This window comes from Anguilla anguilla, chromosome 1, assembly GCF_013347855.1.
Source record: "Anguilla anguilla isolate fAngAng1 chromosome 1, fAngAng1.pri, whole genome shotgun sequence".
Lineage (NCBI taxonomy): Eukaryota > Metazoa > Chordata > Actinopteri > Anguilliformes > Anguillidae > Anguilla > Anguilla anguilla.
In genome coordinates, this window is record NC_049201.1 from 78,171,489 (window position 1) to 78,188,713 (window position 17,225).

The 17,225-nt window shown below is 45.6% G+C and overlaps 2 protein-coding genes across 2 annotated transcripts; one reads left to right on the top strand and one right to left on the bottom strand.

The window, feature by feature from the left end:
• Window positions 1-1,224: 1,224 nt before the first annotated feature.
• LOC118236312 (eukaryotic translation initiation factor 3 subunit I-like) lies at window positions 1,225-12,046 on the bottom strand. Its single transcript, XM_035434574.1, has 12 exons — window positions 11,917-12,046; window positions 10,525-10,617; window positions 8,947-9,034; window positions 7,405-7,470; window positions 6,619-6,768; window positions 6,005-6,132; window positions 5,437-5,547; window positions 5,060-5,149; window positions 3,881-3,954; window positions 3,420-3,512; window positions 3,172-3,292; window positions 1,225-3,114 (listed from the first exon to the last, which is right to left on the bottom strand). Exons 1-11 carry the CDS (start codon window positions 11,917-11,919, stop codon window positions 3,211-3,213), a joined length of 978 nt encoding a protein of 325 aa, XP_035290465.1. The 5' UTR covers window positions 11,920-12,046; the 3' UTR covers window positions 1,225-3,114; window positions 3,172-3,210.
• On the top strand, window positions 12,021-17,097 carry tmem234 (transmembrane protein 234). The gene is made up of 5 exons (XM_035434588.1): window positions 12,021-12,132; window positions 12,581-12,732; window positions 13,173-13,239; window positions 14,808-14,900; window positions 15,647-17,097. The coding sequence occupies exons 1-5, from the start codon at window positions 12,120-12,122 to the stop codon at window positions 15,730-15,732; spliced, it is 411 nt and encodes a 136-aa protein (XP_035290479.1). The 5' UTR covers window positions 12,021-12,119; the 3' UTR covers window positions 15,733-17,097.
• The last annotated feature ends 128 nt before the right edge of the window (window positions 17,098-17,225 follow it).

The following is a 17,225-nucleotide window of genomic DNA, read 5'->3' on the forward strand; positions in this document are numbered from 1 at the left end:
CCTATACCCTCAACATTACCTCAGAACACACACTCCGCCCCCCGTCTTTTTAGCATCAGAAACCCCAAACCTTGGACAGGCATCACTCAGGAACCGTCACCACACTGTGAGACTGTAAACACTGATTCAAACACTGACACACACGCGTGTACACATGCGCGCACACTCGCACACTCACACACAACAGGCCTTTTCTCTTCTTCAGGGAATACTGTTATTTCTTTGCGATCTTGAGTTTATGTTTTTATTTGAGAGCAGATTTCAGTACATTTTTCCCATATAAGGCCAGTTTAAATCCAACATTTCTTCAAAGTAGGACATTAGTTTTTTTTGGCAGCATACATTATACTTTCTAGCAGGTAAATGAAATGAAAGCAGCTTGCTGTGGCATTTCTCACCTTCGGTTCCAGTATTTTCAGTTTCTCTGTTGTGGTGTTAGAAAACGCTGTCGTTAGGGCGGGGTAGAGGACAAAGTGAAAACCAGCGACGCATTGAAAAAGGACCCCAGCACAGAAATGCAAACCCTGGCCACTTTAATCCACTGTCCTTGTGGAGTCGACAGAATTCCACCGGGACATCAGCAAGAACAGAGAGAAGCTGCTTACACAACACTAGCATCACAATGAACCACACGCGCACACACACGCACGCTTGTGCGTACACACGCAGATGTGCTCACACACACACCACACAAAGTTGTTTAAACAACCCTTTCCCAAGAGTGAAATTTTAGAGACAAAATATTAATATTTTATCAAGAGAATAAAACCCCTTATCTTCAACCTTTTTGTCATAATCTTAAATTCGGACCAAGCCACTGTTCATAGTGACTTCACTGTTCCTAGTGACTTTTAACTGAAGGTGTGGAAAATGAACTTGCATTGTAATAAATCTTCAACTGATTTAAATGTGGTGTCTGCGTGCAAATGATATTAAAATGTAGTGGGGAGACACAGATCACACATTGCATTTTGTAGCACAGTTAAGGTCTTTGTAGACTTGTAAGTCTTGAACAATATCTCCTGCCTCTCACCAGTGTTCAGAAAGGAGGAGAACCCAGGTGAACAAAGGCAAGCGCAGAGAACAAAGCAAAACGAATGATGCTAACGCAAATGGTTCCCGCAGCCATCGTAAACCATAAGTATCACAGATACGGCATTCCCACTTTATAGAGTGGTTATAAACAAATGCGCTTCATGATGATTAACACTCAGGAGATAGGCATTTTACGTGCAAGGTTTATTTTATTTATTTATTTACACTACAGAAGAGGTGTTATCACTCCGAAACCATCATATAATGCTGATTGTTTATGAGTGTTTTCTGAAGCTGGAGCTTTATGAGAAAGGCTGCTTCTGAAATGTTTGGTGCACAGAGTGGAAGGGGTGTGTTCGTTATGGTACGACCGATATGCATGTCTTGTTATTCAGTTAAGAAGGCAGTGTGAATGCCTGCGTTGATGTTAGCTGTTCGTGTAAAACCAGCACTCAGACAGAGGTGCGTCCTTAAAATAACCTTGGGGTATTTCATGCGTTTCATTTTGGATTTGGATGTAAAATGAGACGAGCCAATTTACATGCAAGGTTACAATCAAACAAGTCAATACGTTCTGAATATGAAATAGTTATCTAGGGAAAAATGTGTATCCAAAATTGTAGCGTGTTACATTCCCTTGCCCACAAAATGTTAATTTATGGGGAACAGAAAACTGCCAAAAAAAAATGCACGTGTGCATTACTGTGGTATTAAAAGATGCAGTCATGCGTTCCACAGAGAACGAAAAGGCCACTAACCACTGAGAGAGACCGTGACAAAAAAAAACCACAACAAAAAAAAAAAAAAGACAAAAAGTGCCACTTCCTCCTCCATTAACAAGCGGTGTGTTTGAATACCTGGGCCGTGGCGTTTCCAGGCGTTTGAAAAACATGCACTTATCCGTAAAACGCGCCGTTGCAACCTACCTGCACTGTCAATCCAATAGGAAATACATTCAGTTAATGACTAAAATGAGGATAAAACACCACACACACGTCTTTTTATTGAGCATGCATCCGCAGGCTGCTGCTACATCAGATCCCTTTTGCCCGTTTCATCAACCAGGCGCTACAACGTCAGATCTTTGCCGTCGGACAAAATATATGAATAAAGTTTCCCCGAGTCATTTTGAAGGGTGGGGTGGTAGTGCACTGAAATGGCGGAAGCTTCCGGAATCCTCTCTGAGCTCTGAAAGAGGGACAGAGGCCTTAACCCCCGGCTGTTATTTCCTGTTCGCACGTCCGTCTCACCCCTGGACGCTGCCGCCATTTTCACCGTCTTTCACCGTCTTCGCCGCTGAACCTTTCGTGGTTTTGTGGCCACAAAAGTCCCCCCCCCTTCTGAAAGAGACTTTAATCCGAATGAGGTATTTCAGTTCACTACACTGCCAGTCGGCAGAATCTCTCACCCGGAGAAACTTAAGAGTACAGCGCAAACAGAAGTGCCCAGACCAGGGAGGCACAAAGAGGATTACACAAATAAAAATAAATAAATACATAAATAAATAAATAAATAAAAGCGTTCAGGTAAAACCCAGTTTGTTAAGCGAGCGCGTTGGCGGACGGGGAGCGACCCGCCTCCGCTGCCCGGAACAGGAAGTCGTGGTGGATCATGTGACGTTATTGAGGCCCGGTCGGGACTTCCTGCACGCGACGGCGGGATCCGGCGGTGTGGGGCGGAGCTGGCCAAGACACACGCCCCCTCAGGGCCAGGACACGCCCACTCAGGCCGCACAGGTGGCGTACTGCTTTGTGAGAATCCCGCCGGTGCACTGTGTGAGAGTCTCGCTGTGATGGAACCCTCACACGCGGAGCACGTCTCACTGGATAGCACTGAGCTAACCCGTGAGACGTGATGATGTCACTCCTTTATGACGTCACTCCTGACACAGCGCGTGACATCACTACGAGGCTCAGAACGCAGGGTAGCAAGGATGAAGAGCGAGGGTAAAAAGGATGGATAGAGAGAGGGTAACAATGATGGAGAGAGAAAGGGTAATAGAATGAGAGAAGGAAGGTGAGATAGGGAGGGATAGAGAGAGGGTAACGGATGGAGAGAGGGTAATAGAGGGATAAAGAGGGTAACAGGGGATGGAGAGAGAGAGAGAAATAGAGGAATGGAGAGAGGGTAAAAGAGTGAGGAAGAGGGGAGGGGAGGTGGTTCCAGTTCTCCTCTTTAACTGTCAATCTCAAACTCGAAGTAGTGCGGATCGAAGTAGTGTATCCTCACATAACCATCCTCTCCACCACTGCTGTAGCTGAGAGAGGAGACAGAGACCCATCAGCTCACACACACACTGAAACACACACACACACACACACACACACACACACACACACACAGTAGAGCAGACTGAGACGGATCAGGTGGTTTTTGGGACTGACCTCTTCCCGTCCGGGTGGAAGGCCACACAGTTGATGGGGCCGAAGTGTCCCTTCACTCTGCCGAACTCCTCTTCGTACGCGGCGTGGAAGAACCTGGGGCGCAGGGGGGAGAAACGGGGTGCAAACGCACCGACATGGGTCCCAGATCCCCACACAGCATCCCAATCCAGAGCCATGCAGTGACTGTCCAACTCAGCAGGCACACCCAGGTAAGCAGGCACACTCAGGTAAGTAGGTTCACTCAGGTAAGCAGGTTAACTCAGGTAAGCAGGTTCACTCAGGTAAGTAGGTTCACCCAGGTAAGCAGGTTAACTCAGGTAAGTAGGTTCCCACAGGTAAGCAGGTTCACCCAGGTAAGCAGGTTCACCCAGGTAAGCAGGTTAACTCAGGTAAGCAGGTACACCCAGGTAAGCAGGTTCACTCAGGTAAGCAGGTTCACTCAGGTAAGTGGCACTACTAACCTGGCCTCAAACTTCCCGATCCTGGTGGAGGTGGTGGTCACCTCCATGGCCTCCTGTCCACCTCCCATGACCACCTGCGGCAGGAGACAGCGAAAGTTCAGAAGCGTCGGGACAAGGGTCGGGTTGCAGGCGGTACACACAGGGTACACACAGGATACACACACAGGCTACACACAGGGTACACACAGGATACACACACAGGCTACACACAGGATACACACACAGGCAGTACAAACAGGGTACACACAGGATACACACACAGGCTACACACAGGGTACACACAGGGTACGCACACTGGCGGTACACACAGGATACACACACAGGCTACACACAGGGTACACACAGGGGCGACATAGCTCAGGAGGTAAGACCGATTGTCTGGCAGTCGGAGGGTTGCCGGTTCAAACCCCACCCTGGGCGTGTCGAAGTGTCCTTGAGCAAGACACCTAACCCCTAATTGCTCTGGCGAATGAGAGGCATCAATTGTAAAGCACTTTGGATAAAAGCGCTATATAAATGCAGTCCATTTACTATTTACACAGGGTACACACAGGGTACACACACAGGCTACACACACAGGCGGTACACACAGGATACACACACAGGCTACACACAGGGTACACACACAGGCGGTACACACAGGGTACACACACAGGCTACACACAGGCTACACACACAGGCAGTACACACAGGGTACACACAGGATACACACACAGGCTAAACACAGGGTATACACACAGGGTACACACAGGGTTCAAACAGGGTACACACAGGATACACACACAGGCTACACACAGGATACACACACAGGCTACACACAGGGTACACACACAGGCTACACACAGGCTACACACCAGGTACACACACAGGCGGTTCATAAAGGGTACATGGGCACCGCCAACAGTGCTTACACACAGCCTCAGGCACTAACGTTCCACATTCTCCACAAGACCCAGTGCAATCCAGATCTCCATTTTCTAATACAGCTTTATTACACATAAGGACCACAGAAAAGCATGCTACGCAATGACAGTGAGCCCGTGCTATTCAGTTGACATTCTAAGTAGATGGCAGTGCAGTGTAGGGGTTAGAGAAGTAGAACTGCACCACACTGAGACCTCCATAGCCGTTCTCCAAAAAGGAGTCTAGATTTAAAGAGTAAACTGAGGGGGGTCTTACGTGATCCATGATAGGCGAAATGGCGGCTGAGTTGACCGGTCTCTCCGTCTTAAAGGTCCTGATGAGATCCAATGACGTGGAGTCAAACAACTGCAGAGACAGTAAAAGGGCCAATCAGCACAGACCAGTCAGCCCTGGCGTCCCAATCAGACCCAGGGAACACATCTATAAGAGGTCCCTCACAGCTAAACTAGACATACACGTATACCCACGCTCCATTGAAAAGGGTGAGGAAAACCTTATTTGTAGCTTTTACCTCACAAAAATATAAAAATCCAGTATATATTCTTGGAGGTGGACCGCAGGCAGCTTTTTGAACTGTTAACGGTTACTTTTTGTGCAGTTAACCCGTCAGGCCTCAGGGGGGCGCTGCAGACCTTGGCTGTGTTGTCCTTGGAGGCGCAGATGATCATGGTGAGGTCCACAGAGCTCTGGATGTCGTTGATCTGCTTGGTGTGCTCCTTGGCGCTCTTCAGTATCTCCCCAGACTGCAGCCGGACAGACAGACAGACACAAGCACACACACAGACACACACACACAATTGAGCTCAGCCAGCTGAGGGCTCCCCTGTGTGATTCGGTGGTCAACCGCAAGCTGAAATAATGTACTTGTCCAGAAGTGGAATGCTGGGATACCTGACCCCTCCACTGGCACAGATGAGAAAGTCTACATATTTGGTCAGTGGGTGCCGTTAGCAAGCTAGCTAACGTTAAACTCAGTCAAACGCTAACGTTAAACTTCGCCCAAAAGCGAGACGGTATAAGTATAATGTGTAATCTAAATGATCAAATAAAATAATTAACTCTTAAACGTTCTTTAATGTCGTCGTTTGCTCTTTCTTCTAAAGACGGTATTGAGTATTACTATAAAGGGGGTTTCATAAAAGTGCCGTTTTAGCACGGCTATCGGCAAAATGCAGAGCAAACCCACTGCTGCACCGGTACCTTGGCGCTGAACTGGTTGAGCTCGCCGCTCTCGTGGCCCGCGATGACAAACTCCCCCAGTGGCCCCCACACCGCGCTGGTGATCTTAGACTCGCTGCACGGCACAGACATGTAGGGCTGGTTATCCTCTGGGGCGGGGGGGGGGGTGGGGCAAGGACAGTGGGAGGGAGGGAGAGAGGGAGGGAGGGAGGAGAGGAACAGGAGAGAGAGATGAAGAGAGAGTCAGAGGTGGAGGCAGAAAGCAGGAAGCGACACAGGAAGGCCAAAGCAGTTGTCATGCCCACGTTAAATCCACTACAGACCAAGGCCATTACTTCTGCAGATGCTTCCAGATCATTCCATGTCAGTGGTCACTTATTAATCTATTCCAAGGACAGCTCCGTACTTTAGAAACAGAGCAGGAGATGTAATTCAGCCTGCACTGTACAGTAGTTCCCTCCCATATCCTGTGTCCCAGCATGCTTTGTGACCCTTCCCATTATCCCACAGAGAGGTGGAGATAGTTAAGAGTTGATCCCAAGGTTTGGGCTATCAGGACTCTGGGACCTGGGGTGTGGTGCGGGGAAGGTGCAGGAGCGGGGACGGGGAGGGATTTTGGGGCTACTGGTGATTACCGATCTGCTGGGGGTCCCTCAGGTCGAAGTAGTTGAGGAAGCACTGATAGCCCATCTGCTTGTCTGTGGAGAACATGATGATGTTCCCGCTGAAGTCGAAGCCGCAGGTCCGGACCGCTGAGCTGGTGTCCAGCAGAGCCAGCTGCTTACCTGCACAGGTAGAGACACACAGCTTACCTGTACAGGTAGAGAGACACGACATGCCAGATTCTCTCCATAAAACCCTTCAGTTCCCTTCAGTCAAAGGCCTGGGAGACTGCCAGGGCTCCCACTCAAATCAAACGCTTATCTTACATGGCTTTTCAATGACTTCTTAGAGATGAAAGTAGGATTTTCCAGGATTTCTTTTCGGTACAGTTTGAGTTTGAGCTACACGACAGAAATTCTGACGCACATTATTTGATCGGAGAGGTCAAAAACGAAAAAAAGGTAACGTGGGAAACTACAAAAATCATAACGCCGTACTTTGAGCAGAAATAAAAAGTCGACATATCAGACACCGGAACCAATGTAAATTAATTACCATTGATAAATTACTTAATATGAAAAACGAATACCATATTCAATCACCAGAAAGGATGTGCATGTTAAGAGTATAACCTTCTATAATCTGTATCACAAATGTATATTAAATAACGATATTAAATAATAAAATGAATTCTTCACAAAGCCAGTATGCTGCATTGCAGCCCTTGCCACCTCACTCCGGATAATTCTGACCCTATCCCTCTCAGGACTCCGGGTTGCCAGGCAACGCTTGCCCGTGGTTCCACGCCCCCCTCTTACCGGTCTCACAGTCCCACAGCCTGCAGGTGTTGTCGGCCGATCCCGTTAACACGTTCTTGGTGTCCCCTGCGCCGTTCGTTAAGGTCCAGGTTCCTAAATTAAGTTCCTGCACTTGTAGGGTGGTGGCCCCTAATCACAGCCCCAAAGGAAAACAGACTGTGTTTACGGTGCTGGCCAGCAAGTCAACAAGGTTTGACAGAGATGCTGCCATTGCCCCAATAGTGCATCGTTGCAATCATCTCCAGAGTTTAAATACCATGATGTAAACCTTAGGTTTTCCGTATACAGTGCAATCATGCTTAATGCTGTTGGAAAGCGGGACAGGGAATACGTTGGTTTCATTGATGGTGTGGTGCAGTGGGAGTTGAATAAAGATTTTGGAACACCATTCAAAAGTGAACAGTGGGTAATGCAAGTTACCTATGAGTCAGCAGCCAGCTGTGCTACAAAGGTTAACCTGGTTTGATTGGCTTACAGAGACAATGCAGGCAGGGTCCGTTTTGTTTTGTCTTTGTCGTTCTTTGATGACTTGGGGTTTTTCTTTGACCCTTGACCCTTGACCCGGGGGTATATAAGGGGAAAAGTGGAATGGTTCGATGAGACTCGTCAACACAATCTCATGCGCGCCATTCACGTATAGCCATTGCACTACACTCACATTCTGCAGTGCACCATTGCATATGACTATGATTGAACACAGTGTACAATAAATTACATTCACTATAACCCGTTATTCCTCTTTGACTCTAAACCACTGCACACCTAGCAGTTTTAAGGTCCTAACATACACACCAAACTCAGGATTTCTGCTCTCCATCTTCACTCGCCTGTATGCTAGTGCCGTCGCAAGACACACAACTGTACCTTCGCAGGCTACACAAGCCAGAGGCACGTCCAAGTCTACCAAGATTTATTTATGTAAAGCACACTGGGTTGCCACTGTGTATGAAGTGTGCTATAGAAATCAATTTTGATTGACTGATTGATTGATTGATTGAAGATAGATAGCAATCCGTACAGAGCCACACTACTGTCAGAAAGAGACTTTAGCCCCACATTCACAGTCTCCTTCCACACGTAACTGTTTGCACAGAGGAAAGGTTAAAACATTACTTTGGAGTCAGATAACTGAGATAACGTTAAACTAATCCCGTTCCAGTAGCACCAGGTAAGACAACGACGTGTTCCTTTGCCACTCAGAAAAAAATAAAATAAATAAATAAATAATAAATATTCCTCCCAACCAAATAAACCTATCAGCCGTCCTCTGCAGTCTCATGACATCACACCACGACGTAATAAAATACTCTTTTTTAATATACTTAGGGCGACATAGCTCAGGAGGTAAGACCGATTGTCTGGCAGTCGGAGGGTTGCCGGTTCAAACCCCGCCCTGGGCATGTCGAAGTGTCCTTGAGCAAGACACCTAACCCCTAACTGCTCTGGCGAATGAGAGGCATCAATTGTAAAGCGCTTTGGATAAAAGCGCTATATAAATGCAGTCCATTTACTTTATAAATACTTTTTTTCCCAGAAGGATACAGTCGACGTCCACGCACCAGACGGCGCCCGTGTGTCCGTTGTACGTGCCGAGCCGCTCCCCGTTAACGGAGTACCACACGTTCGTCACCTGCACACACACACGCGAGAGACAACCCCCGACCGAATGACATCACACCACGTCATTCACATTACGCTCGCCCCGGCCGCTTTATTAGGCACACCCGGCTCGCTAACGCAGGCAGCCCGCTCCTCCAAAACGGCCAATCGCGTGGCCGCAACTCGCTTCGTAAAAGCGCGCAGGCGTGGTGAAGGGGTTTCATTTTAATTAGAAACGGGCGCGATGCGTGATCCAAGTGACTGGGGGGGGGGGGGTACCAGCATCTCAGAAACAGCTGCCCTCCTGGGATTTTCGCACACGGCAGCCTCCAGAGTTTACAGAGAACGGAGCGATGAACAAAAAAAAACATCCACCGAGGGCCGCGGCAGCTCTGTGGCTGAAGACACCTTGCTAATGAGAGCGGTCAGAGGAGAAAGGGGGAGACTCGTTCAACCAAACGGAAAGGGCCTACAAATTCTAAATTAACAGCCGTTCACAACAGTGGTGTGCAGAAGGGAATCTCCCCTTGAAGCGGATGGGCTACAGCAGCAGCAAACCATTTTCAGGTTCCACTCGTGTCAGATAAGAACAGAAAAAATGAGCCTACAAGTGGGCACGTGATCACCCAAACTGGACAACTGAAGATTAGATAAAAACGTTGCCTGGTCGGAACGAATCTCGGTATCTGCTGCGACATGCAGATGGTGGGGTCAGAATGTGGCTTAAACAGCACCATGGGTCCATTCTGCCTTGTGTCAGCAGTGCAGGCTGCTGCTGATGGTGTAACGGTGTGGGGAATGTTTTTATCGACTAACACATTAGGCCCCTTGAAACAAAATGAGCATCATTTGAATGCCACAGCATACCTAAGCAGCATTGCTGCTGACCACATGCATTCCCTTTAGGCCACAGACTACTCCATTTCAAATGGACACTTCCAGCAGGATAATGTGTCATGTCACACAGCAAGCATCATAGGTGGTTCCACAAATAGTGACAGTGCAACTTCACTGCAAAGGCCTGTGCAGTCCTCAGTCCAATACAGCACCTCTGGGGTGAGGTGGAACAGAACGCTCTTGAACGTGAATGTGTGGCCGAAAAAACTTATGGAATTGTGTGATGCTCTCAAGTCAGCATGGACCAGAATCCCTAAGGAATGTTTCCAGCGCCTTGCTGAATCCATGCCACGAATAAATCAGGACGTTCTGGAGGTAAAAGGGGGATCCTACCCGATACTAGATGGGTGTACCGAATAAAGCGGCCGGTGATCGTAAATAGAATCGCAGATCCACCATGCTCTGTTCTAGAATTCTGGAAACCCACATAATAAAAAAGACAGGCACACAAAAAACGCGCTTTATTATCACCACATTAAATATGAAATGTCTGAATTTTCATATCGTTAGCCCGTTGTTTTTAAGTATAGAGATCTATGTTTTTATTTAGTAATTTATATATATATATATATATATATATATATATATATATATATATATATAAAGCAGGTTAAGTTTTCGTACCGTGTCTTTTGCCACGGAGAACAGCAGGTCTCCTTCGCGGTTGTACTTTATCTGCGTGATGGACCGTTCATGGCCCTGCAGGAGAATGGGTCTCTGCGAAGCAGGAAAAAAATATTTAAAAACCCTCTGCCGTCACTGTGGCTGTCATTTGTTAGCTGAAAATGCAGCGCTGCATGCTAACAGATCACCACCGAAACATGCACACAACACAGTTAGTTTCGCACTAAGCTGACCTGGCTAAATTAGTCCACAGCTAGCCGCAATGGCATGCTCGCTAGAAACATAACGGGAGCGTCGTTGCAGAACCGTTAGCAAGCTTACAAGCAAAATAAAGTCACCATAGAGTTAACGTTATCTGAAGTAAATGAATATGGCTAGCCATAAAACATGAAATAGCAAGTTGGTGGTGGTACACAGCGTGACGCCGCTTAAGTCGGCTCCCCGATTCGAAATTCCCAGTCCACCTTAAATCGGTTGTGTTATGAAATAGTATGCTTTCACGGTCTCTGCGCGTTTGCAAAGGCTATAACGTGCTTCGAAAACTGAGCTGTGGCTCAAAGAAGAAATTGAACGATGGTGTAATTTTTGTTTGTATCTTCAATTTAGGCTACGTTCTCTTCGTATGTTTTTTTTAAATGATGCAATATAGAAATATCAGATACCCAAGTGTCACGCGCATTTTTTTTCTCCAAAATTCTCCTTGTCTCGAGATTGTATCACATGTGTATGAGCGAACAAAAACGAATGTACATCTGAAATGGTGTGGATGAAATATTACTGTACAGTTTGCAAATAACCCTCCAAACTGTCTCCAATACAGTAATATAAGCCTATTTAAATAAAGAGGGCATACTGCGATTTCTCCGATGACAGCTAAGTCCATATGGAATAGAGTCGAGGGAAGACCTGTGAGCTGTTATAATCAAGTGTCAAAAGTCTAAGACTTTAGAGTTCGTTAAGACAATGGGAATTTGGAAAGAAATTGCGCGTGGCACTTGGGTATCTGATCTTTCCATATTACAGCCTTTAAACTACATACGAAGTGAACGCGTAGCATAAATTAAAGATACAAATAAAATATTTGTCACATTGCCACCACTGTTCAATTTCTCCTTTGAATTGTTGCTAAGTTTCGAAGCACATTTTACCCTTTGCAAATGCACGAAGACCATGAAAGCATACCATCGCATAACGCAGCTGATTTAAGGTGGACCAGCGATTTCGGAGCGTCGCCAAAGCGTGTACGATGACATTTCTCAGAAGTTTCAAAGGATCTATTCTAGCTAGTCAGCACAGGTTATGTTAACTTCAAAATTATCTAGCTTGCTAAGTTAACAGACATCTGCTAAACCTAACCTTTTAATGAATGCGTAGCTAGCAAACGGTACTCACCATTTTATCAACGTAGTATATCCGTTGGTTTTAGCGGGAAATTTGCTGTCAATTACGAGTCCAACTGCTTTCGCTAAGTCTGCAGCTGTCAGACAACGTGGTGGAAGAATAAACAGACAGAGATCTCTTCCGGAGTCACTGACGGCTGGTGGCGGAAGTACTGTGGCCATATGATCGCATGATGTCCGTTGTTGCCGGTAGTTATGGTGTCTTTCTGTAAGTAATTGCTATCGACTATGTGTATTCATGCAGTGAAGTAACGTACAGCAAAATATTATCACACTTAAAACATTTCAAACATTAATTATTGACTTGTTTAAAACTTGCCATCATAATATGCATATCGCCAGATACTTTGATGTGCCATTTCTGCATAAATATTTTACCTGGTAGCTGCCGTGTATATAGAAAAAACACAGTGGGCGCCTGGCTTGATATCTGTTTGCTTGCTCGTAGTTAACTGTTATGCTAGACTTCTTAAGAAACTGGGCAGAAATAACGAACTTAACTTGATTACACATGCAGGGATGATTGGTATGTCTGGGCATATAGTCCACGTTAGGTAGAACGGTTATGGCGTGTATTAAAATCAAGTAAAGCTATTTTTTAGAATAATTTTAATTATTGCCACACGTGCATCGTCTGCTGCGTGTTGTTTTCGCAGCGGAGGTGCTGTGTCTCGTGCTGGTGGCTCTACTGTGGGGAGGTACGAACCCTTTTCTGAAAAGAGGCACTGAAGGAATTGAGGAAGTAAAAAAGGGCAACGCTGTACTTCAGTTCTTGGGAGAGCTGAAGTTTCTGTTCCTCAACATCAAGGTAAATGCCTGGCCACGCAACCTGAGCGCGAGAGTGACAGCCAGGTATGAAGCAGCGCAATAGAATTTAAGAGGTGCGCGTGGCCTTGCAGGCTCCATGCGTCAGCGATCCTGGACACGTTTGTACGTTCATTAACCTTTGATGTTTCGATGTTTCAGTTCATTACCAATATATTCCACTAATGGTTAAAAAAAGAACTGTATTTTGTTCTTGACGTGTAGTGAGTCGTTTCCTAGGTCTGGCCATGGTCTTTCACTTTAGGGCACGTTTTCGGCTGTAACATTATGCCAGGTAAAAAAAGAAAAACTTGAGCTGAAAACTATCATGAACAATGCGCGCGCTTAGTCCAGCCTGTTTTTGCTACGTAATTCATTTGATTGGTCCTGGAGATTTTCCGTAGACAGTGTGACTGATGTATCGAACCTTCCTTTGACCTTCAGTGCTTGGTGCCGTTCGTGTTGAATCAGAGCGGATCCCTGGTATATTATCTCACACTGGCAACCACAGGTAAGCCAGGCACGCAAGTTTTACAAACCTGTAAGATATTGCATCTGAATTTGTATTTTTTAGTGTCATTTATGCCTAGTGCACATTATGCCTAGTGCACACTACACAACTTTTTAAAACTGAATAGAAAAAAAAAAACAGATTAATATCTATTCACTTGCACTTGTTGTACGTCGCTCTAGATAAGAGCGGCTGCTAAATGCCTGTAATGTAATGTAATATTCAGACATTGTTGAAATTCACAGTATTTCAATATTTGCATAATATTGCAACAGTTTTTATATACCCGTAAATATTTTGTAAATACCTCTACAAAATATTATTAAGGTACCTGACTTACTTTTAGATGTGTATATCAAATACTTCAATGCTTTTTCACAGACATTTCAACTTTACGACAGAATATTTTCCATCTTAAAATGTATGTGAATTTATTCTCATACTGTTAATTCCAATACCTATTCAGTGAATTTCCAAATGTTTCAGAATTCTAATTTGTCTGCATTTTTGAATGTCAAATTTCACAAATGGCACGTGAAAGTCCTTTCATTTCAGCAAGGCTGTCAAGTGAGTCAAGGTTAATGCAGATAACCGTTTTTGACATTTTGCCTTCCTGGAATGAGGGAAAGAGTGGGGGCAGTGAGGTCACTGGGCCACCAGTCTCCCCGGGTTGGCGAATAAGATGAGGAATCTCCAAGAATATACGCTGCAGCTGAATGTTCTGGCCTTATGACCAAGCACTCCTTGGAGTTTGGTGATAGACCAGCAAAACAGCCAGGCAGGGGCGGTTCCAGGATTTTTAAATGAGGTGGCACAGGGACAAGAACCAGTCGGGGGGGGGGGGGGGGGGGGGGGGGGGGCATGGGGGCATGGGAAATAAGAAAATTCTATCAGAAATAAATACAGTGTTGAAAATTGGCTTAGAATACATTGGGCACAATTTTCAGGCTCTTGTGCAGTGTCCTGCGATGGCGTTGAGCATTGTCAAATTGACAGGCAGTGATTGGCAGCGAATCAGGCAGCGATTGACAGCGCTCTGATCCAGTGGCATTGGGCATTGTCAGATTGACAGTACTCTAGCCCAGTGGCGTTGGGGGGGGGGCACCAGGGGGGGCCAATCATATTCTGGGGGGGGGGTGCCACCCCTTTAGACACACCCCTACAGCCAGTGATAGGCCATTTAAACCACCAGTGATCTTACAGTTCAACGAAAGGCCAGTCGAACCGCCAATACTGTGACAGCTCACTGAAAGGCCAGTCGAACAGCCAATACTGTGACAGCTCACTGAAAGGCCAGTCAAACCGCCAATACTGTGACAGCTCACTGAAAGGCCAGTGGAACCACCAATACTGTGACAGCTCACTGAAAGGCCAGTCGAACCACCAATACCGTGACAGCTCACTGAAAGGCCAGTGGAACAGCTGGCAATCTTACAGTTCAGTGAAAGGTAAACTGAACCACCAGTGATCTTACAGTGGAAGGACAGTATCTGGAGTAGTATCTGAAATGCAAGAACCTATACTCCCTGCCTCCTGACCCCCTGACCTCTGAACTCTCCCCCCCACAGACCTGTCCCTGGCTGTACCTGTGGCCAACTCCCTCACCTTCCTGTTCACGCTTCTCACCGGGAAACTCCTGGGAGAAGATATCGGAGGCAAAAGTACGTATGCTGTAGTCAGTGGAGTATTAACAGTTGCCTGTGCTTCAAAATCGAATCTGTGTAGATGAAGAGTTTCTGATCCCCTGTGTTTCTGAACGGGCACCTTGGCAACAGAGATGAAAGGGCAAAAAATAGGGAATTATATGCATATATTTAAAATCAGCATTTCATATTTCAGTCAGCAGTTCAAAGCAATCGGCAGAAATAAATACAGATTAAGAACATGAAATGATGAAAATTCTGGCATGGTAGAAGTAACATTAAGTAATCAACTGGTTGGGAAAGAAATGGTAATACATTTACAAGCTGCCTGCACTGTGGATATCACAAGCTGATGTTTTATTTATACTTGGTAAATATATAATCTGCAACATACATTTTATGAAGTAGCCAACATCTGACCAACATCAGGGTACTGAAGTTTGAGCTGTCTGTCTAAATGTGTGTATAGATACTGTAGAACAATATTACATTTTCGATTTTCCACACTGTACACTCTCTCCTGAGGAACTGTCATCATATTTGTGAGTAAATGCGCACATTTTTAAATTACCTTGAAGGGAAACAATAGTTTGTATGTTTTTTTATTAAATTTCCAAACTGTATGGATTTAAAAATCTTTCGGCCCGTGCATTTCCCGTTGCTAGGGGAGGTCACGTGACCGCTCCGATGCGACGGCAGCCTGGTTCGCGAAGTTGACGCACATCCTTCAGATACTGACCCCCCCCCCCCCCCTTATCTCCTAGGAGCCGTGGCGGGAATGTGCCTGACGATGCTGGGAGTCACGCTGTGTGTCGCCAGCTCCATCGGCGAGGACAGCGACGCCGCGTAGATTTCCCTCGGGCAGCGGCAACCGTGGAACGGAGGCCATGTTAATCGCCATAGAAACCAAGTCACCTTCCTGCTCGTCGTCACCGAACTCAGCCGCAGCGGTTCCTCATTCCGTTCGGAGGGGTGTTCATCCCCTGGTACTGCAGAGCTGCCCGGGACTGCTGGTCTTCCTCATTATTCCACACTTGATTGGTGGGGTGTAGTACTTTATTACACCGTTAAATCTTTTTTCACCTGGTTTCATTGGTGGTCTGAACTGGTTGTGCTGATTGCAAGGTGAAAACAAAAACCTGTAATGGACCATGCAGCACTTTGGGACCAGGACCAGGACCAGGACCGGGGGGTTGCAGTTCCCTGCCCACACTCCAACCGCTTAACAAAAAACGCATCAATTGCCACAGAGTTCCAAATACAGGTTTTTGGTCGCGTTTAAACACCACAGGGCCCGGCTAAACGATTGAATGATCTGCGTTCATTAGCACAGATCTTTTAAAAAAAAAAAAATAAAAATAAAAAATAGTCTGTGGCAATGAGATGGCAAACTCTGTGCTTCCTTTGGGTTATCAAAGGGGCAGGTCCTCCTGAGTAACAAGTAGAACTGTTACCTGATTGGTCCTGAGGGGGGAAAGGAGAGGACGGGGACCTCAGAGGTGTCCCAACAATGTTCAAAAAATGTGGGGAAAAAAAATTCCAGGCCTGCTTCTAATTAATATTGAAAAGAAAAAAGGAGGCAGTCACAAGAGCTCTTTAGAGGAGACAGATTGTGTCTGGCTAATGTTTAGCAACCCAGAGCCCATCCATTAGGCAAGCCCCAACATCGTGGCCACAGGATCTGTTGTTGGAATGGAGTACCCTTTGTTGGCATTTGATGAAAAGTTTTTTTTTTTAATTATTTTTTAATTACCCCAAAGATACAGAATTTGCTCCTTGAGCCAGGTATACTGCCTTTTGTTATGGGGTGTAGGTCCCGATAAGGTATTTGTCTTCTGTAAAAGGGGCCACAACTTAAGTTTTCTGAATTTCTGAAAGGAAATGTTCCTCAAAAGCCATAGAGCGCATACAACATATTTTTAATTAACAAAAACCGAGTCTACTTTTGTAAAGCCCTGAGTACTGCATTTATTTTAGTATGACAGAGTATTATAGAGTATATATAACCTGCCGCTTTGCAGGTTAACATTATTTTTATAAAATTTACTCTGTGTAAATAGAAAATAGATTATACCTCAGTATTATAATGTACAAATGTCAGACCAAAATATGTGCATTTTCAGTTGTCTGCAGTAATAACAGTGTTTGTTACATGTACAAATGTATTTAAAATTTATACTGAATTCAGTTCTAAATAAAAACTGAATTTTTTGTTGTCCTTTTTGTTGCTTTATAAGATGTGACCGTACTGGAGAACACTACATGTTTTGTTTAATTCATTTAGAGATACCTTTTTGGGCAAGTGTATAATGTTGTATATACAAAAAGCCATCATTAGTTTCA

Bases quoted from the DNA above. Each gene is read 5' to 3' on its own strand.
- tmem234 (XM_035434588.1), top strand. The intron at 12,733-13,172 runs GTAAATGCCTGG...TTTGACCTTCAG, and splicing joins TTCTGTTCCTCAACATCAAG to TGCTTGGTGCCGTTCGTGTT. The intron at 14,901-15,646 runs GTACGTATGCTG...CTTATCTCCTAG, and splicing joins AGAAGATATCGGAGGCAAAA to GAGCCGTGGCGGGAATGTGC.
- LOC118236312 (XM_035434574.1), bottom strand. The intron at 6,133-6,618 runs GTAATCACCAGT...CCCCCGCCCCAG, and splicing joins GAGGGACCCCCAGCAGATCG to AGGATAACCAGCCCTACATG. The intron at 5,150-5,436 runs GTCTGCAGCGCC...CTGTCTCTGCAG, and splicing joins CCAAGGACAACACAGCCAAG to TTGTTTGACTCCACGTCATT.